Source organism: Cydia pomonella, chromosome 4 (genome assembly GCF_033807575.1).
Source record: "Cydia pomonella isolate Wapato2018A chromosome 4, ilCydPomo1, whole genome shotgun sequence".
In the NCBI taxonomy this organism is placed as follows: domain Eukaryota; kingdom Metazoa; phylum Arthropoda; class Insecta; order Lepidoptera; family Tortricidae; genus Cydia; species Cydia pomonella.
In genome coordinates, this window is record NC_084706.1 from 4,175,496 (window position 1) to 4,201,643 (window position 26,148).

At 41.1% G+C, this 26,148-nt stretch overlaps 1 protein-coding gene across 3 annotated transcripts; it reads left to right on the forward strand.

Moving 5' to 3' along the window:
- The first annotated feature begins 7,769 nt into the window (after positions 1-7,769).
- LOC133516878 (probable glutamine--tRNA ligase) lies at positions 7,770-22,348 on the forward strand. Of its 3 annotated transcripts, XM_061849900.1 has the most exons (12): positions 8,116-8,339; positions 8,413-8,811; positions 9,235-9,346; positions 9,823-10,191; positions 11,183-11,370; positions 12,001-12,227; positions 12,561-12,697; positions 12,881-13,052; positions 17,444-17,681; positions 18,208-18,362; positions 21,356-21,545; positions 22,240-22,348. In XM_061849900.1, exons 1-12 carry the CDS (start codon positions 8,223-8,225, stop codon positions 22,285-22,287), a joined length of 2,352 nt encoding a protein of 783 aa, XP_061705884.1. In that variant the 5' UTR covers positions 8,116-8,222; the 3' UTR covers positions 22,288-22,348. The 3 variants fall into 3 exon arrangements, with proteins under 3 accessions (XP_061705882.1, XP_061705883.1, XP_061705884.1); XM_061849898.1 differs by lacking the exons at positions 18,208-18,362; positions 21,356-21,545; positions 22,240-22,348 and having other exon boundaries at positions 7,770-8,339; positions 12,881-14,908; positions 17,444-17,581; XM_061849899.1 differs by lacking the exons at positions 18,208-18,362; positions 21,356-21,545; positions 22,240-22,348 and having other exon boundaries at positions 7,770-8,339; positions 9,826-10,191; positions 12,881-14,908; positions 17,444-17,581.
- The last annotated feature ends 3,800 nt before the right edge of the window (positions 22,349-26,148 follow it).

A 26,148-nucleotide genomic window follows, 5' to 3' on the forward strand; every position in this document is an offset into this window, starting at 1 on the left:
TTCAAGTTAAAAAGGAAGGAAGGTTAGAAGAAAGAGAAGAAAATCCCATCAAAAACATTTTCATGTAAAATGTTGCCATGACAAAACCATAGGGCTCGCACTGTCAAAAAGTTATCAGATCTCTTGTAGAGCCAAGCTTCTTTTTTTGTTGTTTGTGTACTAAGTACTAATACTATCCTACATACCAAATTTCAGCTTCCTCGGACTTCAGGAAGTACCCTAATGGTTTTGATGATCATCAGTGAGTGTGTGCGTCGGTGACGAAATCTTGGTTTTTTAGATATGAATAAAATGTAAAGTATGAGAGCTATGCAATTAATTTTTTTTTTTTACTGAATAAGTCCACTATCCCGAGAATTTCGTTTATCTGGTATAAACAAAACACAAGTTATTATCAAAACACTTTTACATTTCTCATGCTCTAAAAATATTTTATCTTATGATTTTCGGGGCTCTTGCGGATACACTTTAACTCATAGGGATCTTCTATGCAGTTGTCGCCGAATGGTGGAGCTCACGAGTAGCATTTTGAATTCCTTTGGTTTGGTTCCAGCTAGTCTTTTTTTTTCTTTTTTTTTTTAATACTACGTCAGTGGCAAACAAGCATACGGCCCGCCTGATGGTAAGCAGTATCCGTAGCCTATGTACGCCTGCAACTCCAGAGGAGTTACATGCGCGTTGCCGACCCTAACCCGCTCCCGCCCCTCGTTGAGCTCTGGCAACCTTACTCACCGGCAAGAACACAACACTATGAGTAGGGTCTAGTGTTATTTGGCTGCGGTTTTCTGTAAGGTGGAGATACTTCCCCAGTTGGGCTCTGCTCTAGATCTGGAATGACATCCGCTGTGCTGTGCCCTACCACACAAAGCGAGATGACATTCACAATCAGGCGCGGATCCAGCCCTCAAAAAAGGTTGTGGTCACAGCCACCCAAAAATCGGCCAAGTGCGAGTCGGAGTACGAACTCGCTCATGAACAATCATGACTCATGAAATGAACGATCATCATCCTATCTTCTTCTTCCTCGCGTTGTCCCGGCATTTTGCCACGGCTCATGGGAGCCTGGGGTCCGCTTGACAACTAATCCCAAGATTTGGCGTATAGGCACTAGTTTTTACGAAAGCGACTGCCATCTGACCTTCCAACCCAGAGGACTAGGCCTTGTTGGGATTAGTCCGGTTTCCTCACGATGTTTTCCTTCACCGAAAAGCGACTGGTAAATATCGAATGATATTTCGTACATAAGTTCCGAAAAACTCATTGGTACGAGCCGGGGTTTGAACCCGCGACCTCCGGATTGCAAGTCGCACGCTCTTACCGCTAGGCCACCAGCGCTTCATGACGATCATCATCCTATCGATCTCAATATACCGTGAAAGTGTTACATCACAAGTCTTTAAGGGATTATCGATTCGCAGACAACGTTTCGCCGAAAATCGTTTGGCAGAGGGATTTATTCGCACCTAGATGTAACTTTTAGTCGACAAACGTTTGGTAGAGCCTGGGTTCACATACCGTTCAATTCGATTTTGTGTAAATTAACAGAACAAAATTGGAAGAATTGCGGGATATTTGCTATTTTACCAAAAATAATTTAACCAAATTTCATTTCCCAACAAATCATTTCATCAATAAAAAAAATCCTATATACTTATTTGCCAGGTTTGGACTTAATAAATTACTATTTCCCTAACAATAATTCAACAACATTCATTAAACCAAAAATTTTCACTTGGTTTAAAAATGTTTAACAATTTTTAGTTTGTCAAACATATTACTTTATAAACGATGTTTTATCCATAGTAATGTTTAGTCTATTTTTATTTATTTTTTACTACAACATAAAAACGAATTGTTGCCAAAAAAGCGAGCTAGGTTAGGTTCGAACTGCGACCCTGGTAATAACGAACTCTTGCTAGAAAAACAGGTTAGGTTAGAACTGCAACCCCCAGAAAGACAAACCGTTGTCAGAAAAGTGGGTTAAGTTAGAACTGCGACCAGGCAAACTGTTGCCAGAAAAGCAGGTTTGGTTAGATCTGCAACCCCCACAAAGACCAACTGAGACCCCCCCCCCCCCCCTCCAACCCCCACAAGAGTTAGAAGCTTGGCTCTACAAGAGATCTGATAACTTTTTGACAGCGTAAGCCTTATGGTTTCTTCTTGGCCAATAAAAATATTTTCATAGGAAAGTAGGAAATTGAATTTGTTCTTAGAGTGATACTCGCAAAATTATAACTTTGTAAAAATTTTTTTTTTAGGAATTTTTATTTAGGAATTTTCCCAGGTTTTAGTTAGGTACTATTTTTCTTTTCTTATTCTCTTTTTCTTTGTATCTTAAAGATCTACAATTTAATTTATATTTATAATTCTTGTACAGTACAAGTCGCAAGTCTACCCACAGATGATACTTTATTTTGTGTAAATTCCAGGGAACTCCCTGTTATTGGCTATGCTTAGTACTCAGGTTTTTTGTCTATTATTTATTGTAAACGCTGTAGAACTTCTCAATAAATAAAAATAAATACATAATAAACCTTACATGATAATATTTTTGTAACTTACTTATGACAATCTTCCATCCCCTAATTTAAAGGGTTGGGAGTGATTTACTATTAAAAATTTAGATGATCTGGGGGCATCTTGTATACACTCTGTTTTTTACCGATTCCTCATACAGACTTCAACCCCTTTTCCCCCCCTTACGCAAATTATTTTATATTCTTTCCAATAACAAAAACAATCTACATACCGAATTTCAACTAAATCGGTTCAGCGGTTATTGATACCCCATTCAAAATTCCACTCCCCTTTTCAGCCCCTTAGGGGCTAAAAATTCAAAATTTTTTATGTACCAAATTTCAGCTTCCTAGGACTTCAGGAAGGACCCTAAGGGTTTTGATGATCATCAGTGAGTGAGTCAGTGACGAAATTGTTTTTTTTTAGATACGAATAAAATCTTAAGTATAAGAGCTATGCCAATCGATTTTTTTAATGCTTAATAAGTCCACTACTGACATTATATCCCAAGAATGTTGTCTATCTGGTTCTTCAAAAAACGAGCGTACAGGTTTTTAAAGGGTCGGCAAAGCGCATGTAATATCTCTGGTGTTGTAGGCGTCCATCCGGCTACGGTGACTGCTTACCATCAGGCAGGCCGTACGCTTGTTTGCCACCGACGTGGTATAGAAAAAAAATCCAAACCCAATTTATGAGGGTTCAAAGAAATGACGAAGCACTTCGAAAAAAGGTAGGTAGTGCCCTTGCGCTTCTTTTTGCGCATCGTGGCGTAGTGCCCCCAGAACATTTTTTTGCAAAAAGTTCTAATGCAGAACATTTTTATGCTATTTGTTGAGTTGAGAAATGATTTTTTGGCATAATGTTTTTGCGAATTTTGCGATAAATTGTTTGGCAAATGAGAATCAATCCAAAAACTTTTGGTAAGTCTTTTGGTTGGTGTTTTTTTCTTTCTTAGCACAAAACTTGGTAATCCATTAGTTACCCAAGAATTTCATTTGGCAGTGTAATCTATCCGTTTAAACAACTTTTACCCGACTAACGTTTTTTTTTACATTTAATTTTGAATAAAGTGACAGTTAAATTATACCGGTTTAGTTAATAATTTAGCAATTGCGGTACATAGGTACATATACTACATACATATTATATTATCGGCGTATAAGGTAAAATATCGAAAATGGCAAGCGGTTTATTGCAGTCCACGGAGCCCTGTTTAGATAGATAACTACGCTAAAAAACTCCTACGCCTAAAAATTAAAAGCTGGCATTATTTTTGGAAATTGTACTAATATTTGTTAATGTTTAAGATTTCTAAGACTCCTTAAGCTAAAAATAAATGCCCCTGTAATGTTAGTAAATGATTATTATTCTTGTTAATAAGTAGGGGTCAGCTGATATTAACATGCTCGAATTTCTAATTAATACAAAAAATCACTCTACCTATCGTGTTTCGTTCGACCAAGGGTTTCTCCGGTAATTGTGACGGTTACCAAACGATTACTCTAAAGTAAATCTGCTTATCAATGTTATGCCAAGTTGCCAACTGACTACTCTGCGTACTAAAATTCTGCCAAACAGTCCTCTGCCAAAGCGTCTGCGAAACAAAACAGCGTAATTTTACTCGGCGAATCAATATGGCACCCTATTAGGGTTGTGGGCATGCCCATCGTGCCCACAACGGTGGATCCGCCCTTGTTCACAATGCCCATACCTCTCTTGTGGACGTAGTTTAAGGACGTACCCGGGTCCAAAGTAAGGTAGTCTGCTTCAAAGCCCTTCATTCTTTGTCAGGCGAGGGCATGCAATTCACACATTACGAGTAGGTATATTACTGTCTCTTCCTCTTCGCCGCACATTCGACAATCGGAGTTGTCGGAGTGTCCCATCTTGGCAAAGACTCCTTTGTCTTTTGCTGTTTCCATTTTTGACATTTGAGGACCTCGAGGAATCGCAGCCATCTTGGAAAAAGTGTGCCATTCTGGAGAATTAGCATTTTACTCAAATTTTACGTTCTCTATGAAAATATGGTATAAGACAACATTAATAATAATTTTACACAAAAAAGTTCTAGATCTCTTTGCGAAAAAATACATCTTGTTATCTTGTAGAAAATACTTGCTGATCTAGGTTTAGCGCTTATACACTTCAAGCACAGAATAACTAATAGTACCATAGTACTGCTTCAAGTACCAGTCAGTACCATGGGTCAATGACAGTGTCAAAACTGACATACTGATACATACATTTCGCTCGTATTTTTTTTATGTATCTCGCTCGTACTCGCATATAAGTGCGAGCGAGATGTATAGAAAGTAAATTACGTTCACGAGCATTCATGTCAGGGCGCTTACCGCGAAAAACGAAATCCGCAAATTGCGGGGATCTTTCTCTTTTACTCTTACTAAGACGTAATTAGAGTGACAGAGAAAAATGCCCGCAATTGACGAATTTCGGTTTTCGCGGTAAGCCCCCAGTGCCGAACTGGTAGCCAGTTAGCCACACATCTTAATAGGAAACGCGGAGGAATAGGGTAAAGGCACCAGTAGTCTGACTTTTTACGAAATTTCTATGTTCAGGATCGTTTAGTTTGCCTACTGATTGACCAATAAGAATCATTAATGTTTTTACTGTTCAAGAATGTAATAAAGTTTATTTTTTATGAAGAATAAAACATAAATGAATATTGCTTTTGGAAATATTCCAGTAAATATAATGAAAGGGCCTTATTGCCAGTTATCAGCCTCCTGTGTAGCAATAGACAACCTTTAAGTACCTAGCAAAGAGTAGTATAGGACAGTACCCAGTGTCCAGCCATCTCATTATAACGGCCGGCTAGTGGGGTTCCGAGTCCCGTAGTCTCAGGAGGCCTACCGCGAAAACCGAAATTCGCCAATTGCGGGGATTTTTCTCTTTTACTCTCTCTAAGACGTCATTAGAGTGACAGAGAAAAATGCCCGCAATTGACGAACTTCGATTTTCGCGGTAGGCCCCCAGTGGTGAGACTACTGGGTATTTGATGTATTTTAATCAAATAAAGTCCTAATAATGAACATACTTAAAGGTATTTGTTTTTACGACTTCCGATTCATATGAAAAAAAAACCTTGAATCCTATGGTCAACGTGCACGTAACAGAGGGCCCACCGCGAACCACGTTCGACGTGTTGCCTCTCTGTCGCACTTGTATATTCATACGTAAGTGTGACAGGGAGCCAACACGTCGAACGTGGTTCGCGGTAAGCCCTCAAGGCTATAACCGCGAAAATCGAAGTTTGTCAATTGCGGGCATATTTCTCTGTCACTCTTATAGGCCTTAATGAAAGTAAAAGAGAAAGATCCCCGTCATTTGTGAAATTCGGTTTTCGCGGTAGGCCGCCTGAGGTGAAAAATACTATAAACATAGACAACAATTGTGTCTTTGTTTAAACCACCAGATCATTTCCGTGGGCGTGCCTTATTGTAATCAAAGATGCGTAAATCTGAACGCCGCCGGATCAGTGAGCCGTCAGCTTCGAGATTTAAACTCAACACCATTTGCATAATCTACATCGACTTTATTCCTTCCGTTTAATCGCCTCTGCATAACGTTCCGCTTAAGTGGAAGGGATACTTAATTTGATTTCATATTCGCCATTCCATTTAACATATAGGTGAACAAACAGTACCTACAGTAATTTTAGTAAGCACATTTGTTTTAAGAGGAAAGGGGACGGCTGCTTCTCCATACAAACGTAGACTTGGAAAATATTTTTACATAATTTGATGTAGGTACATTAACATACATTGACTATTGTAAAAATTAGGAGCACCAAAAAAGATTTTTCATGTATTTTTTAAATACTCGCTGACTCTTATAATAATTAAAAATTTGAAAAAAAAAACAAACGTGGTCGATATACAACAAATTGTGTCAAAATGTTTTCAATAATGTTAATATCCAGAGAGGAAAATGAGGACTAAGTTTGTATGAAAAGGCGATTTCGTGCGGGTCCTCCACTTACATCTTAATTTAGATAAATGAAATTAGGTCACAGAAAACAATTAAGTAGGTAAAATCATAGACGAGGCCAGAGGGACACTAGCAATATAGTTAAAGTTAGTAAAGATGGTAGCGATTTCTGTTATTTTATTACAGAAACCCTACTTCTGCGTAAAGTTGACCTCCGATTATGTAGACTACATCACTAGATGCCACTATAAATCACAGATTAATAATATGTAGCTAGCTACTATAAATGGATATAATGTTAAGGCATGAATACAACATTAAGAAGGTTGTATATACCTCGTTTGTCAAGACCATTCTTTATTTATAATTTTGTTACCTAGCAACTATTGTTTGCTGTCAATCAAAAACATCAAAAATATGGAAGATAGAGGCAAGGAACAGAAACTCCTTAGGCAGAATTGTTGCAAAAGTTTCCAGCTGCCAGCTATAAATAATAGTTCCAAATCTCTCCAGAGTAGCGCTAGAGTAGCTAAGAACCTAGGCGTTATTGACGGAGTGAAGTGCGCTGTCTATGATTAGATTTTTTTCTCAAGTATTCTAGGTATTGTAGCGCCACCTATTTATGGTGTTTTGTCGGACACTTTTTGGTATATGGAGATTTAGTTCCTTGCCTCTACCTTCCATAATCAAAAATAAATAAATGTTTATGGAGTGTGGAATTAAAAGGAGTGAAATCTCTTATGGTAGAACAAACGTAGTGATTATATGATCTTTGGGTAGAACTGTTGCAAAAGTGTCCAGCTGTCAGCTATAAGCTATAAATAATAGTTCCCAATCTCTCCAGAGTAGCTAAGAACCTAGGCGTTATTGACGGAGTGAAGTGCGCTGTCTATGATTTTTTTTTGTTTTTTCAAGTATTGTAGAAATTGTAGCGCCACCTGTTTAAGGTTTTTTGATGCCACTTTTTGGTACATGGAGATTTCATTCCTTACCTCCACCTTCCTGCGACAAAGAGACAACACGTCGAACGTGGTTCGTGGTAGGCCCTCTGGGCGGCTACCGGGAAAATCGAAATTCGTCAATTGCGGGCATTTTGCTCTGTCACTCTAATGACGTCTTACTAAGAGTAAAAGAGAAAGATCCCCGCAATTTGCGAATTTCGGTTTTCGCGGTAGGCCCCCTGGGCGGCTACCGGGAAAATCGAAATTCGTCAATTGCGGGCATTTTTCTCTGTCACTCTAATAGCGTCTTACTAAGAGTAAAAGAGAAAGATCCCCGCAATTTGCGAATTTCGGTTTTTGCGGTAGGCCCCCAGAAGTATTTTTCTTTTCATAAACAATTTTACTGGATTTTCGTTCCAAATGGAAAGCGCTTTTAATAATGTCTCAAATACTTTTTAATGTTGTTGCGTTCAGCTGTAATACCCCAATGCTGCAGATTTGGTAGTTTTTGAATCTACACTAAAATTTTCATACAAATTTCTAAAAGATGATCTTATAATTGATAGAACATCAGTATTTGTGTAAATTCTATGACAAAAGTTAATACAGCATAGTTAAATAGACTACATTATTTTGGTCCTGAACGTATGTTGTGTTGTCAATTTAGACATATTATGTCTTGTCATTGTCACTTGTCAGTGCAAAATTGACATTTTTGTCTTCGACACGCACAAGCTCGCATCAAACGTATTGCCGCATAGTGAGCGGTCCTTTCTTTTCGTAGTTCACTAGGCTTACGTAGAGTTATTTTTAAACATGTCGCCGGAAGAAACTATAGAAAAGTTTAAGCATTTAGGTCTAAGTGAACAAAAGGCCAAAGAAACGTTGAAAAATGTAAACGTTACCAAGTTTTTACTCGCCGGTCTTAATGAGGTACTTTTCCGATACTTCGAAACTGTTTGAAGAATCTTAAAAGATGTATTATTTGTTAAAATCTCTTCCACAGGTCAACGTTGCAAGTTTGCCAGCAGGAGCAGGCATGTTAATCTACCACCTGGCTACTAAAATTAAGCCTCAAATTGCAAACCAACTGCCGTTCATCTGTAAATATATTGAAAGTGGGAAGCTCGATTCGACGTTACGAGTGGACGCTGCTCTGGAATATCTTCTTAGTCACATTAGTGAGGCTAGCATTGATAATGCCGCATTTGAAAAGGCCTGTGGGGTAGGAGTGGTGGTCACCCCAGAACAGGTGGAGCAGGCTGTTGAGAAACATATGGCCAAATATAAAGAGGAGCTAATTCAGAAAAGATACCGGTTCAATTCTGGCATTGTGATGCAAGCCGTGAGAGCTGACTTGCCATGGGCAGATGGTAAAGCTATTAAGAATGAAGTTGATGTTCAGGTATGAAGTGACACATATGTACTATAGTGTTATTTACATTTTTGGTAAACTTGAAAGATGAACAAACTGATCAAATATTACAAAGAAACTTCTTGATTACAAACAATATGGTAAATTATTGTATTTGTTCAAATGCTTTTATATTCTGATGCCATGTTCATTTTGTACAAAAGTATTAATTTGATCAACAAAAGTTTACTAGCAGTATACTGAATTATGAGAAATATCAATCAAAAGGCCAATCTAGGTGTTGTTAATATAGATTGCCTCAAGAGTAATAAGTTCTTGGTCTTTTCTGTGTAAATTAGGTTTATTGCAGTAAGATAAGCAAATTAATTAATGTGAAGATTTTATAATGCAATGCAAATAATATCTCCATTTGGGGTTAAAAACAAGCACTTTATAGGTACATATATTTTTCAGATTTTGGATTTACTTGGACCTAAAACTGAAGCTGATTTGGCACCTGCCCCTAAACCAGAGAAGAAAGCCAAAGGGTCTGAGACAGGAAAGAAGCAGGTCAAAGATGCTAAAGGTAATTCAAATATTGGTTTTGAGAAATTTATGGCAGACCCTGACAAGTTTCTATTTTGCCTCACATCAAGTATATGTCTGCCTACATAGCCTAGTTTTGTAAAAATAAGGTTTAAGCACTAAACAAAGTCTTAAACTCAGTTGGTAATGTTTAGTGATTTTGCAATCAAGAGAAGATACATAAATGAATTCCACATTGACATATGAAAGATGTTTGTTATGGTTTGCGTTATTACACATCATATTAACCCCAACAGAACAAGCCTACTTCCAAAAACTTGCTGTGCGAAGCAACTCAGTATATGAAGACATAACTCACATTGTGGCCATGCAGATTGCTTGCTTCAGGCGTGGCAAGTCTACATAAACTGAGCTGCTTTGTGGGTCCGTTTTTTCTGTATTGAGACTATTTGCTCATTTGTTTGCTGTCCTGTCCTGTCACAAGTCTGCATCATAACTTAAATGACAAAATTTCAGCAGCTGCCAAACCAGAAAAATCTGAAGCTGCTGGAGACTCTGTTGGGGCAGTTTCCATCCATGAGCTGATGAAAAAGCTCCCCTTCCATGCGCCGGGTGAAAACTATAAGTCTGATGGCTATGTTGTGACTCCAGATACTAAGAGACTACTTCAAGAGCATCTGAAAATTACTGGAGGGAAAGTTAGAACTAGGTTCCCCCCAGAGCCTAATGGAATTCTACATATTGGCCACGCTAAGGCTATTAATATTAATTTTGGGTATGCTGCAGCTCATGACGGAGTATGTTTCTTGAGGTATGATGATACCAATCCGGAAAAAGAGGAGGAAAAATTCTTTGTAGGAATCAAGGATATGGTTGAGTGGCTTGGTAAGTGATATTTGGTTTCATTATGTGTTAGTGGATTGACAAATATTGTTAGTTGGGTTTAAGATCAGTTTTTTGGTTGTACTATCCCTCTATTATTGAAGACATGAATGGATGAACATGCTATGTTACAAAAACATCATTTTGATTAAATTGCAGTAAAAGATTGATCAGCTTTAAAAATGTTTAACAATAGATAATACAATGTTTTTTTTTGTAAAAATGTAAGATATACACTGATAGACAAATAAATATAATCATTATTTTAGAAGTAAACATATCACTATATTTTTTATGAAAAAAGGTACATAATACCTTCATTCACATTCACTCATGAAGTAAATCAATACAGTGCATGTAGGTGTCAATTGCCTAAGTATTTTGGTATCTTCTTGTTTTCACTTAAGAATCCAAAATTCCATTACTTAGAAACTTGTTGCCAAATAATCATATTCCTATTTCAAGTTAAATAAATAAATACTGTTAACAGGAGAATAACCTCCTCTCATTACTGACACTTTTTACTCTAATATTATGTGAAATTAAATACACCTCGACATGGATGAAGATGCTATAATTCAAACACAAACATGATACATATGCTTGTTTGCCACCGTCGTGGTATAAAAAAAAATGATACATTCTTCTGTGTCAACGCACTTAGCACCTTCATCCACACAGATTTTTTCTTTTTGTGTTCATAACACGTTTATCAATTGGGTTTAAGGCTATTATGGCCTAAACACATGAAATCTGAAATTATGAAGCTATTTGTAATAGCTTCAAATCCATATTTAAAACATATAAACAAAATATGAAAAATATGACATAGCACGTTCATCCACTCACGTCTTCAATTGGAAATTAATTTTATCCTTTCATCCAAAATGTGGTGTCTAGTTTAGTACTAAAATAATTTAAACTAGGCAGATTGAAGATACATTAAAATAACTATCAAACTATACTATATATCTTCTAATTTCCATGATTTCAGGTTACAAACCATATAAAATCACCCATTCATCAGACAACTTTGACCAGCTGTATGAGTGGGCGGTGCAGTTAATTAAGAAGGATTTGGCCTATGTGTGCCACCAAAAGTCTGAAGAGATCAAAGGCTTCAATCCTCCACCTTCACCATATAGAAATAGGCCCATTGGAGAGAGTTTACAACTCTTTGAAGTAAGTATACACTTATAAAGTAAAGGTGTGTATGTTGACCCATCTGTTCCTATTCCTGCCGGCGGTCAATGACACAATTTTTTTGTGCTTGCGCGTTCCAAGGTTAGCCAAGTAACTCGGAATTAACTTTATACAAGGTTAAACTGTACTGTATAAACGTTCAACTCTGAGTTAGTTGGCTAACCCTGACGTGAGAGTGGCTTTTGAACCCTTGATTTATCTCAAGCAGTTGGTGTGGTATAGATTGGAACAAGTTGCTCGGTGATTTTCTACAAGAAGGTAACCAGGTGTCAGGACTAAAACCTAGTTTATCATCAGGACGGAGACTGCTTACCATCAGGCCGGCCGTATGCTTGTTTACCACCGATGTAGACAAAAAAAACTTTTTACTTAACATAATACAAATCAGCTTCATGAAATCAGTCCGTGTTTCCGTAACACATTTAAATAACAGCTTACCGACCTCCCAGTTAAAGTTAAATGTAAGAAGAAGAAAGAAAGAAAGAATATACATTTATTAAACGCCACAACATAGTACATATCTACACATTCATTTCTGCACGCATTCCTGATCATCCACTTTAGCAACCTAACTCCAAGAATGATTTCTAAAGTTTGTTTCATAATTAGGACATGAAGAACGGCAAAATCGACGAAGGCGAAGCTACACTGAGAATGAAGATTACCCTGGAGGAGGGCAAGCAGGACCCCGTGGCGTACAGAATAAAGTTCAAGCCGCACCACCGTACCGGCAGCAAGTGGTGCATTTACCCCACCTACGATTACACCCACTGTCTTTGCGACAGTATCGAGCACATCACACATTCTCTTTGCACTAAAGAGTTCCAGTCCCGGAGGTAAAACTTTAGGGATTATCATGACTCAGGAAACGAATCAAATATAGTTAGTTAGTTAGTGCTTCTGGGCATTTTCCGCAAATCGACAACCATTGTGCCTATTTTGCTTGAAACGAGGTAGCGCTACTCTAACTACCCCAGCTCAAATATAACTAATATAAGTAGAACAACAATTTTAATACACTGAATTTTACAGAAATGAATTGGTTTATTTGAGGACGCCACTGGAGAGTTTTTATATTTATTTTATTTTTTTATACTACGTCGGTGGAAAATAAGCATACGGCCTGGTTGATAGAGTGTTACTATAATATACTTAAAATGTGTAAACAGATCATCGTACTATTGGCTGTGCAACGCGCTGGGCATCTACTGTCCTGTGCAGTGGGAGTACGGGCGGCTGAACGTGAACTACACCGTCGTGTCCAAGCGGAAGATAGCCAAGCTTATTGACGAAGGAATTGTTAACGGTATGACAGATCGTACTACTGTTAAACAAACAACTATTTCTATTAGTACGAAATAGAATACGATTCGCTTCTATTTTTTTGTGTAGCATTCGGAAGTATATCGGTGGCACTTCCATTTTCTTTTTTTTTAATTAATTTTCATTACTTTTGTTGCATTTCTTGTAACTGTATCGTTACTTATAGACTGGGATGACCCGCGCCTGTACACGCTGACGGCGCTGCGGCGGCGCGGCGTGCCGGCGGCGGCGATCAACAGCTTCTGCGCCGGCCTCGGCGTCACCGGCGCGCTCGGCGCCGTCGACCCCGCCGTGCTCGACGCCGCCGTCCGCGACGCGCTCAACGTGTCCGCGCCCAGGTACTGTACATCAACAGCTTCTGCGCCGGCCTCGGCGTCACCGGCGCGCTCGGCGCCGTCGACCCCGCCGTGCTCGACGCCGCCGTCCGCGACGCGCTCAACGTGTCCGCGCCCAGGTACTGTACATCAACAGCTTCTGCGCCGGCCTCGGCGTCACCGGCGCGCTCGGCGCCGTCGACCCCGCCGTGCTCGACGCCGCCGTCCGCGACGCGCTCAACGTGTCCGCGCCCAGGTACTGTACATCAACAGCTTCTGCGCCGGCCTCGGCGTCACCGGCGCGCTCGGCGCCGTCGACCCCGCCGTGCTCGACGCCGCCGTCCGCGACGCGCTCAACGTGTCCGCGCCCAGGTACTGTACATCAACAGCTTCTGCGCCGGCCTCGGCGTCACCGGCGCGCTCGGCGCCGTCGACCCCGCCGTGCTCGACGCCGCCGTCCGCGACGCGCTCAACGTGTCCGCGCCCAGGTACTGTACATCAACAGCTTCTGCGCCGGCCTCGGCGTCACCGGCGCGCTCGGCGCCGTCGACCCCGCCGTGCTCGACGCCGCCGTCCGCGACGCGCTCAACGTGTCCGCGCCCAGGTACTGTACATCAACAGCTTCTGCGCCGGCCTCGGCGTCACCGGCGCGCTCGGCGCCGTCGACCCCGCCGTGCTCGACGCCGCCGTCCGCGACGCGCTCAACGTGTCCGCGCCCAGGTACTGTACATCAACAGCTTCTGCGCCGGCCTCGGCGTCACCGGCGCGCTCGGCGCCGTCGACCCCGCCGTGCTCGACGCCGCCGTCCGCGACGCGCTCAACGTGTCCGCGCCCAGGTACTGTACATCAACAGCTTCTGCGCCGGCCTCGGCGTCACCGGCGCGCTCGGCGCCGTCGACCCCGCCGTGCTCGACGCCGCCGTCCGCGACGCGCTCAACGTGTCCGCGCCCAGGTACTGTACATCAACAGCTTCTGCGCCGGCCTCGGCGTCACCGGCGCGCTCGGCGCCGTCGACCCCGCCGTGCTCGACGCCGCCGTCCGCGACGCGCTCAACGTGTCCGCGCCCAGGTACTGTACATCAACAGCTTCTGCGCCGGCCTCGGCGTCACCGGCGCGCTCGGCGCCGTCGACCCCGCCGTGCTCGACGCCGCCGTCCGCGACGCGCTCAACGTGTCCGCGCCCAGGTACTGTACATCAACAGCTTCTGCGCCGGCCTCGGCGTCACCGGCGCGCTCGGCGCCGTCGACCCCGCCGTGCTCGACGCCGCCGTCCGCGACGCGCTCAACGTGTCCGCGCCCAGGTACTGTACATCAACAGCTTCTGCGCCGGCCTCGGCGTCACCGGCGCGCTCGGCGCCGTCGACCCCGCCGTGCTCGACGCCGCCGTCCGCGACGCGCTCAACGTGTCCGCGCCCAGGTACTGTACATCAACAGCTTCTGCGCCGGCCTCGGCGTCACCGGCGCGCTCGGCGCCGTCGACCCCGCCGTGCTCGACGCCGCCGTCCGCGACGCGCTCAACGTGTCCGCGCCCAGGTACTGTACATCAACAGCTTCTGCGCCGGCCTCGGCGTCACCGGCGCGCTCGGCGCCGTCGACCCCGCCGTGCTCGACGCCGCCGTCCGCGACGCGCTCAACGTGTCCGCGCCCAGGTACTGTACATCAACAGCTTCTGCGCCGGCCTCGGCGTCACCGGCGCGCTCGGCGCCGTCGACCCCGCCGTGCTCGACGCCGCCGTCCGCGACGCGCTCAACGTGTCCGCGCCCAGGTACTGTACATCAACAGCTTCTGCGCCGGCCTCGGCGTCACCGGCGCGCTCGGCGCCGTCGACCCCGCCGTGCTCGACGCCGCCGTCCGCGACGCGCTCAACGTGTCCGCGCCCAGGTACTGTGCTAGGCGACGATATACATACGTATAATCGTATATAAATAAATTATCAATCAATCAATTTATTTATTTATAGACCACAATGGTCCACACAATACAAATTATATTAACATAGGATTAAAATAGACATTACAATAAAAATTAAATTAAAGTTTGTTATAAATTAAATATTATAATACATTAAATTACATAAAATCCAATACTACTAATCAATTACTGGCACCCGTACCTACGTGAACACTTATACAGTGATTCAAATAGGGGCAGTCCAGCCGGTCTGCGATCATTGCTAGGACGCTGTTGCGGCGGTAGAAGCAATCGGTGCGCGCTTCCGCGAACATGCTCGATGCACTACAGCGGCGCGGCAGCCGCAACATCACCCTGAACGCGTTATTATATTGGACGCGTAGGGAGTTAAACGACTTTTGAGTGAAATGAGCCCACAGATTGCTAGTGTAGAAGGAAGTACAGTACGCCTTAAAAAGGGTTATTTTTACTATAGTTGAACAACGTGCAAATCTGTGGGCGATCATGTTCGCTCGTGCCGCCAACGACCTACGCTCCCGCTCCATATCTGCGTTATCTTTCAGGTCCTCGGTTAACACATGTCCGAGGTACTTGAACTGTTGAACTCTGCTAAGAGGTACTCCATTAAGGACAAGAGAGGAAACATGTTGTGGGTCTCTGGGCCCCGCCTTAAACACCATGATTTCGCTCTAAGCAGTGTTATATATAGACCATGCTCGGATGCATATTCCTCACATGTCTGCAAAAGTGTTCTGAGGCCACAAACCTATTTACTTAGATACTCCATTCCATAACTCGGGAACAATTATTTGTGATTGACATAAATAAACGCTCTCCCCGGGATTCGCACCCGGTATTTCCTGCTTCGTAGGTAGGGTCTAGGCTACTAGGCTAGGAGGCCATTATCATATCCAATATTGTACTTTTTTAGTTTTGTTGTTTGAAGATAGAGTACATTTACATAATATATTTGTTTTATTTTATTTTATTTATTGAATAAAATGCAAACTTACAGTTTCAGACCAATTCACTTGCATGATAGGAAAACATAAATTATCAATAATAATAAAGAAGAGAGAATCTTTAATTCGCTGGCATGTATTAAATATTAATGTGCGTAATAATGCGTGTAAAAATGTCACAAGGAATACAAATTGTCATTTTACTTACACTCTAAAAAAGCAAGAAACTAACATCAGAAATAAGGTAAAACAATATAGATAAAATAAATTAAATGTCAAAACATATTACATGTTACCCTATTCAATTTCAGTCAATAAAATTTATGAAAATTGAAAATTGTCTAGCATTTTTGCCCAAGTGTGCCGTTCCGAGTGAGCATCGTATGGAAAAATGATAAAGCACGCGCGGTAGGTGCATGCCTCGTGTAACACGCGAACCCTCCTAGGAACCAACAACCCTATCTTCTCCAACACCTCTAGGCTATCAACTTGGTGGTGAATGATCGAGAGATAGTGCACCAGGAGCAACAACTTCCGCCTTCATGCGGGCGTTTCTACCCCAACCATCCCCGAGACAAAGATGGAAGGGTTTATATTTGAAGAAACTTCGATATATAGTGGTAACGATGTTTTTTTAGCCGCTAATTTCACACCGGTACAATTATGATATTTAAAATGTTTTTTTGTAAACCTTAATAATTGATGTGTCCGCAAAATGCCCTTGGAGTGAGATGTTTCACTTTAGTACTCCAGCAAGAGCACATTGCACTTCCATTCCGCCTTTGACATGGTTTCATCCTCCCGGGTTATTCTTTAAGGCTTTGACCGCCAAAACTGTCAACTGACGCGCGCGGCCGCAGCCCAATATTAACCTTTGTGCATTCCGACAAGGTTCACGATGACGCGCCGCGCACGTTAGGCGCGGCGTTCAAAGAGTTAAACCCAATTGTATATATTATGGTTTAAAATAATAATTGAATTATACCTTCTTCTTCTTCAGGCCTTATTCTCATCTCTATTTGGGGTCGGCTCTCCTAATCCTTAGTCTCCATAGTGATTTTTTCTGGGTCGTCTCTGGGTCCGTATTGGAGCTTTTGAGGTATTTATTTATGACGGATATCCATGTAGTTCGAGATCTCCCGCAATGCCTTGGTTTCGGTTCAAGTTCCAGCACTTTTCTTGTCATGTGGTCGGCAGGCCTCCTCATGACATGACCATACCACCGAAGTCGTGTTTCTTCCAGCTTTTCAGGTATGGGCCTTATTTTGAGACTGCCACGAATATACCGGTTAGGTACCTTGTCAAGAAGTGTAACCCCTGACGACCACCTCAGCATTCTCATTATACATACTTAAATTATACCTAATTTATAAATAATTAAATTCACCAAACATAGGTACATTTTTGAGGCAGGAAGTTATAAGCCCATATCGTAATGTTGCAATGCTTCGAGCTCGCTGTGCTACAATTGAATCTGGCTGATGGAACATAATAACAACAAGAAACTGTCGATCCAACCATTTACTCAATGTCTATTTTCCAGAGTGATGGTCGTATTGGATCCGCTGAAGATTACCATCACCAATTTCCCGAGCGACAAGCCCGTATCCGTGTCCGTGCCGAACTTCCCGAACGAGCCCGAGAAGGGCTCCCACAAGGTCGTGTTCAACCGGGTCATATACATTGAGGCCACCGACTTTAAGGAGCAGCCCGAGAAGGGGTACCGACGTCTGACGCCCACGCAGTCTGTGGGTCTGAGGCACGCCGGATACGTAGTTAAGGTTCGTATTTATCATGACTTGGGGTGAGTTGCACCCAACTGCCATAAAACTAACTGCACCCGCCATCCTAACTCTCACAAAAATTCTCGTATTTGTATACGTACTTCGCTCACACAGTGAGAAAAGAAGAGCTTCGCTCTTTCTGCTCTACCGACTTTCTGTAAGTGAAGTATGTATCTGTACAAAACAGTTTGAAGCGACGAAACAGCTTTTAGACGGTCTTATCTGATTGACGGTCTACTCCACATTGACCTACATTATTTTATACTACAACGCCCCACCTATATAGAAATCAATCAGATACTCGTATTTATCAGTTACTAGTGTCCGACCGAAACCGGACTATTTGCCGAAACCGAAGGTTCGGTTTTGCACTAGCTTTACCTAAAGGCAATAGAGGACCAGGGTTATGATCTATATCTCAGTGCTTATATTTGGTTTTGTTTGTGTGTGTAAACAAATTGTAATTTAAATCTTAGGTATTAGATAACCGCAATGAATGTGGCTAAAATATAGAACGTTTCAGGTATCGAAGGTGATTCACGACGCGACAGGCAAGGTGGTCGAGGTGGAGTGCACGGCCGAGCCGGCCGAGCCGGCCGAGTCCTCCGAAAAGCCGAAGGCCTTCATCCACTGGGTGTCCGACCCCGTCACCGTTGAAGTGAGGCTGTACGAACCACTGTAAGTGTACCTGTAACTAATTCTTATTGCCTACTGTTTACTTTTATCCATTTTGTGTTTAAGTATGTAGATATTAAAGAGCACAGCTTGCAATTAAATACATGATATTTTTATACCACATCGGTAGCAAGTGTAGGTATATATGGCCCGCGGTACAGTAAGCGGTTAACGTAGCCCATGGACGCCTGCGATTGCAGAGTTATATGTGCTTTGCCGTTACGTTGCGTTGACTTTTTGACACCGTTCGGTAGTAGGAGACAGGTGATTAAAACTTGTTTTTCATGTGTTTTTAACGCAGAAATATATCGAAATAGAAGAAAAGAGTTTGTAACCGAGCGTGTAACATTTCACGAAGATACTTTGACGTCACGAGTGTAATTTAATGATGGGAAACATAAGATGCGCGAAAACGATTCAAAAGCATCGATTAAAACGCGACAATCCGATTTTAGGTATCATCGAAACTGATATAGCATATAAGATTTTCCTTCCTCATATGTGTGTGTGTGTGAGAGATGACATGAAATGAACGCGAGTGAACGATGAGATGACGGGTGACAGAAAGATATGGAAGAAAAAGACATGCTGCGCCGACCACAAATGAATGGGATAAGGGCAAGCGAATGATGATATGAAACCTGAACGGGTGTTGAGTTCGCCCAAGGATAGGGAGCTTTTGAACAGTCCAGGCGTGTATATGATAGCTTGCTACTGTTGGAAGCAAGAAGAGACGGGCCGAAATATTTGCACCAGATTATCCGTGCGCATGCACGTGCGGTAGGAGTGGCTAACCCAACTTCACAAAAAAAACCTGATTGTTTTTTTACCTGCCTCCCTATAAATACTAAATTTATTCTATAAATATCTGACTCATAATCTGAGTGTTGTTGCGCAACCCATCATTTGAGAATAATGCTTAAAACGACGGTAATGTCTCGCCTCCCGGCCGCCGCCGTCGCCCGCTGAGAGCTGCAGCCCGCAGTCTACGTCGGTCCGCCAACGCGTGCTCTCGATGATCCTTCTAAATTTGTTGTAGTTGTGAATTTTACCTAAAATATGTTGAGTGGCCCGTTTTAATATATTTAATATGTCTTTAACTCACGGAAGTTGTGTTATTAAATTAACCATAACCATTCATTACGTACTTTGTATAGATATAGTAATATAAAACAGTGCATTTCAATGCAAGGGTGCAAAGTGTGTCATTATTCACGAGTTCCGAGATGTCTTTTAGCCGCCGCTTTTAGAGCCGTAAGCGAATAAAAGACACGGGACAAGTTAATAATGACACTTGCACACGTACATTGAACGACGTTTTTTAATACATTGCGAAAAAATCACAATAAGACAAATATTGATGACGCGAGTATTACACTTAGTTACGAATTTTTCCTTGAACTTGAATGCTATTGTTAATTCAGCACTATACACTACACTACGTTCAGCAATGAGTTACATTGCAAAAATTAAACACTCTTAAAGTTGCAATTTAAGTTGAATTACTTTGATACAACTAAATTTTAAGTGAAAACACTGAAAATGACGGGCGCCGGTTTTTCTTTTTAATTTTTCATTTTATCTGTTAAGGACAGCCAACGTGGCAATGATAGTTTAATTTAGCCAAATAATTAAAAAAATGTTTTTTCTGAAATATCGTATTATATAACATTTAATTTGTATAATAACAAAGACATTTTTAAATTCTTTCTTGTGATAATATCTTTGGACGTAATAAACGTGTAATAGCGAAAAAAAAAAACAAGTTTTTAGACATCCAAACTCTTTGGTGTAGTCGTATGGATTACGGTCAGATATAAATTTAAATAAGTTGGAAAAGTAAAAAGCAGTAGACTTGAATCGACCGGGATATGAACCGTGATTACCTTTTATATTGTTTATGAATTATGAGCTCCCGATACGTCAACACAGTGAACAAGATGCATGTAACTGCGTCGAAATATCGGGAGCTCAAAAAAATTATAAAAGGTTATCACGGTCCATATCCCGGTCGATTTAAGTCTAGTGAAACTAACCGTGAATCATTCAAAACTGTAAAAAGCAGTAGTTCGCAAAAACCAATTTTGCGAACGCTAAACAGCTACGTAAAGTAGCACTTTTTGACCAACTGTATTAAAAAGAATGTTCCTTTGCTTTTGAAATCAATTTAATTCAAGTAAGATAATCGCAGCACTATTCTTACTTTTGACAGAATAAATGACAAATCGACCTCGAACATGATTCCACTATGGAAGGTAGAGGTATGGAATGAAATCTCCATATACCAAAAAGTGTCCGTCAAAAAACCTTAAATAGGTGGCGCTACAACACATACAATATTTGGAAAAAAAAAAGATAGATAGCGCACTTCACTCCGTCAATAACGCCTAGGTTCTTAGCTACTCTAGCGCTACTCTGGAGAGTTTTGGAACTATTATTTATAGCTGACAGCAGGACACTTTTGCAACAGTTCTGCCCATGGATATTTTCATTCCTTACCTCTACCTTCCATGGAAACGACAGTTTGAATAGCTTATTTTTATATCGCTAGTTTTGAACAGATGCCAAGTCTTGCTTGTCAACTTAAAGCCGCAATGGAAAACTAGCGTTGGACACACAATCACCCCCTACTGTCTTGGTGATTATTTCAGATATTTCAGGACAAAGAGTAACTTAACCGATACTTAGGACTTAACCGATGAAAGAAAATACCTCGATTAACAGCTCCAACGTAAATTAGTGGTGTTTCAATAGCTATTTATCGAATAATGAGTCATTTTGTTGTTAAAACCGGAAAAACAAGCGGGCGGGAGCCGACTGATTCTCGGCGTGGATTGAAGCCCTCCGGCGACTTTGTTGCACGCGAGGTACATGCACTCTTTCCTTCTATCTCGTTATAATTCTGTGGTTTTTAATAATATGTGACCACATTCGTACTTAGTAAGTTTTATTATGTTCGGTTATTTCTTTGTATTCGTAAAATAATGACTGTACAGGTTCAAACACAAGAACCCGGAGGACCCGAGCGAAGTGCCGGGCGGGTTTCTGTCGGACTGCCGCTCCGACACGCTCAGGGTCGTGAAGGCGCTCGCTGACGGCTCCGTCCGCGGGGCCAGGGTCTACGACAAGTTCCAGTTCGAGAGGATCGGCTTCTTCTCCGTCGACCCCGACACCAACGCTGACAATGTAAGTAGCTAGCTCAAACATTAACCCCTCGGTCCTGATACCAAACCTGATAATGTAAGTGGCCTGATCTAAGTGCTGTTAGTGACTTGCGTCGAAACGTTGGAATAGTTATTTGTTTTACAAGGGGGCAAAGTAGTTGTTTAACCGCTTGTGCTAATATTGATACCCGAGCAAGTGAAAGATTCCAAAATTGAATCGAGCGTAGCGAGTGGTTCGAGAAGTGGAATCTTGAGCGGTGCGAGGGTTTCAAGGCACGAGGGTTAAACAAACTTTGCCTCCGAGTGAAACACAACATTTTTCACCACACCAACGCGAGGAAAATACTAACTATGAAATACCAAAAAAATCAAACCAAATCAAATCCAAATGAACTTAATTAAAAATGTATAATCCAAAATCATCATTTAAAAGTCAATTCTACCAGCTAACATAAGAAAACGACTCAAAATTTGCATCTGATTACTTTGCCCCACATGTGGATAAAATGCAACTTTCTTAAGCCACAACCGGATACAGAAACTCATGCAACTTTCATATTTTTTTTATACAATAGGTACTATTCACACCTACTGATTTTATTAGTATTGAACTCTAACATAATTTTAGTGGTAACTTCTGGGTTTATTTTTCGTGGTAACTAGTGGGAATATATAGTCGCAAACAAAAGCTATAATTTTATTTTTATTTGTTTTAGATCGTGTTTAACAGGACTGTTTCTCTCAAGGAAGACACTGGAAAATAGAATCAATTGTATATATGTATTTAATACACTTTACAATACAATAAACAGTTTTTATTTATTATTTAAGTGTTTCCTTCGCTCCCTCGTAGCTCGTTTCCTCCATTTCCTCCAAGGTCCTTACGCTACCTGTGGCGCGCCGGCGGGGATCAAATGTAGATTAAATCTACATAATGTACCTATTATTAGAATTGCGTGTTATTAAAAAAACTGTGCTGCAGGTAAATGTATAAAACATTTGCAAATAACGAATAGAATCAGGCGTTACTTTGCGGAAATCCATATTAATGAAAACACAAAATATTACCTTGCTGATAACAAATTTGAAACACGGTCATATAAGTCGTAAAGAACAATTTTCCTGTTACTATTGTCAATTTTGTTGCCAACTTCGGTGGCTGCCTTTCCTCACGAGGTCAAGGCCAAGCGCTCTTCTAATTTCTCTAATTATAATTTTAAGTTTAGGTTATTTACTTTTAGTATACCGATTTGTTTGTTTAAATTGTCTATTTTTATTCTAGTTGTCTCCTGCTCTGAATTTATATCTGTTTATTTTTTGTGTGAATTCCTTTTAGAAATCGCTCTGTTTATTTCTGACTTAATAGTATTCTTCAAGCTCAAAATTAAGGTGTGGTTGTTTTCCTGTAGCTTTTTGTTTAATAATTGGCTCAGACTATTCATGTCAACAACAGTACTATTTGAGGGTGGATTTTGTAGATCGAGTATGTTATTCTGGTGTTGTATCTGTTCTGCATATTCTGTATCGCCCGATTCATCGCTTTCACCGTCCATCAAATCAATCAACATTGTGGTGTTATTCATTGTAGCTGATAATTAATGGTCGCGTACTGTGCGGTTCAAGAGGAATTTCCTCCCGCGGACGCTCCGGCTGTGGAATGAGCTCCCTTCCGAGGTTTTCCCGAGGGTCTACAGTATGGGGTTCTTCAAAAAAGGAGTGTACAGGTTTTTAAAGGGTCGGCAACGCGCATGTAACACCTCTGGAGTTGCAGGCGTCCATAGGCTGCGGTGACTGCTTACCATCAGGCGGGCCGTATGCTTGTTTGCCACCGTCGTGGTATTAAAAAAAAATTGCGATCCAACAGGTGTTTCGTCGCCTAGTTGTCTACGAGATACATTCGCGCAATCCGGACAACGCTAATTTTGTCTAATCAAATGGTTACTTGCCATGAATTGTGCTGATGTGATATTTAGTGGTAGCAGTTCCTGCATGTAAAGCATTTTAGTAACTCCACTTTATTTATTCCTAGACTTTCACCGCCGTTGTTCACCATACAACGCATAAACATACACGCATTTGTTTCCAATACAAAATATTACTGTCCCTAAGGCGTATGGACTCTACTAATGGTGATCCTGAAAATATTTTCCTATGAGACTTTTTTACTAAAAACATTTGTCTCCTTGTTTTAAGTTCTATTTATCGAGCACGTTGTTAAATATTCAAGTGTAGATATATAATATTTTTTGAATCTGCCGCGTCATTGAAGCCAGTGCCGGCTGAGTGACACGATATACCAATAGGAGCGGAATCTGCGTATCGAATGATGGCGCCTGCCATTGCTGTATAAACTGGCTAGACCATTTTGTCGGTTACTCGAGTTGTGTTTATTGTGTGTCGACTGGCTAACAATGCAATTTTAATACGTTTAATACTTTTTAAAATAAAAAATGTCAGGTCATGGAATTCACTGATATTTAGATTAGTTATACTACTCGATGTCCTTAATTTTTTTTTTATTCCGCACCGTTTAGTTTAGATGCATTTAAAAAATAGGCAAAATTGGAAGAGTGCATTTTTCAAAAACTGATGTTGCTATTATTTAATTAACCGAAAAATAAGTAAGATTATGAACTAAAGTGCAAACGTGCCGGTCTGAGCGTCCTGAAGATTCCAGTCAAATAAAAGTTTTCACCTTGGAATGGCAAATAATAAGCTGGAAGCTCGTATAACTACTCTTTCGTTACGGTGCCGGTGGTCTATAAATTACGTTAAAAGTCACAAACCTAGTTATTAAAGGTCAAAGGTCACAAATGTCAAGGTTTCCATAGCTCCAATGATAAGATTTTTTTTTCAGATTCAACCGTTTGCAGGATAGACGGCACAAATCGCGTAGCGGTCAGCTATACGTTCCGTAATGCAAGTTCACCGTGAATTCCTGTTAATAATAAGTTCTATAAAATATTTACTAAGCAGCGCTCGTGGCCTAGCGGTAAGAGCGTGCGACTTGCAATCCGGAGGTCGCGGGTTCAAACCCTGGCTCGTACCAATGAGTTTTTCGGAACTTATGTACGAAATATCATTTGATATTTACCAATTAAAACAAAAAATATTACTTTGCTTATCCGCGAGAAAATTACGTGTTAGTTAATCAGTGCTAACCCGTTATACTTACTTGCGTATTTTTACATGCAATTAATGTTCCCACCCTCCCACCGCAAAAATAAATACGCAAATAAATATAACAACCCACCACCAAAAGTACAAAACTCGACACGTGTTTCGCCTCTCTACGAGGCATCCTCAGGAGATGCTGGAGATGTTGACGGTCTGACACCCGACAACTGAACTGAACTGGTGGGAGGGTGGGAACATTAATTGCATGTAAAAATACGCAAGTAAGTATAACGGGTTAGCACTGATTGACTAACACGTAATTTTCTCGCGGATAAGCAAAGTAATATTTTTTGTTTTAATTAGCATGGATTTCCGCAAAGTAACGCCTGATTCTATTAATTAATGATATTTACCAGTAAATTTTCGGTGAAGGAAAACATCGTGAGGAAATCGGACTAATCCCAATAAGGCCTATATAATATAGTTTACCCTCTGAGTTACCCTACTAGCTTCCAGCTTATTATTTGCGATTTCTAGGTGAAAACCTTTATTTTACTGGGTTACTAAGGAATTTTTATATTTTTTAATTCCGGTATTTTGATTTTTCAAAACGTCCCGCTTGGCGCGCTGTTTCTAAATCCCATACAAAATGAGAATTAACGCAAACGCGTACGTCACGTCACGCTAACTAATACATTTTCACTAGGGGTTCGGTTTTTGTAAAAATTAAAAAAAAAAACAAATTATTATAACTGCGAGACAGAGCAATTAATATTGCATAAAAAATCAATGTATAACTTATTTTTCAATTTATTAAATAATAGCTGCATCAGCTTTTGAAACATTCACTCCTCCGATTTTTTTCATTCTTAAATGCTTCTAAATCGGAAACGGTGCCAAATAAAAATATACATAAATTCAGGACATCGAGTAGTAGGTATATTTATTCCAAATATCAGCAAATTCTATGACCTGACATTTATTCGCTGCTCGCTTGGCGTGAAATGCCCCTTATGCCTTTTAGGCCTAAAATGCCGCAGGGCCATGATTTTGCTGTATGTTCAATGATTTTGGGCAAAAATATTGCCAAAATTGTTTAAATGTCACTTGACGCACGGTCCACTGAATCAAAAAAAATTGTGATCCAAAAGACTTTTGTGACCCAAGAGACTCTACAACCATTCACTTCTTATGTGACGGTTCAGTCAGTATCGCCAGCAACAAAACTTCTATTTGAGCTCTACTGATGCTTATCTGCTTCTATCTCTTTGGTTTCTGGTGGTTGGTTTTCGGTTGTTTCTGGTCTGGCGGTGGTTTGGTTTCTGGTTGGTGGTTTCTGGTTTTTCTTTTTGTCTAGGTATGACAAGGAGCCGACTGATGGATATCTAAAGAGGGCAGCCGATGAGCTGGTACCTAAAGATGCAGATATTTTTTTAAAAATATTTTTAATTCAAATTATGCAAGGCAGGTAATGTGGTGTCTCTTGGCTGACAATGTTGTCCCCTTCA

Coding starts and splice junctions, on each gene's coding strand:
- LOC133516878 (XM_061849898.1), top strand. CDS start 8,223: ATGTCGCCGGAAGAAACTATAGAAAAGTTTAAGCATTTAGGTCTAAGT. Junction 8,340..8,412: donor TACTCGCCGGTCTTAATGAG/GTACTTTTCCGA, acceptor TCTCTTCCACAG/GTCAACGTTGCAAGTTTGCC. Junction 11,371..12,000: donor AGAGTTTACAACTCTTTGAA/GTAAGTATACAC, acceptor TTTCATAATTAG/GACATGAAGAACGGCAAAAT.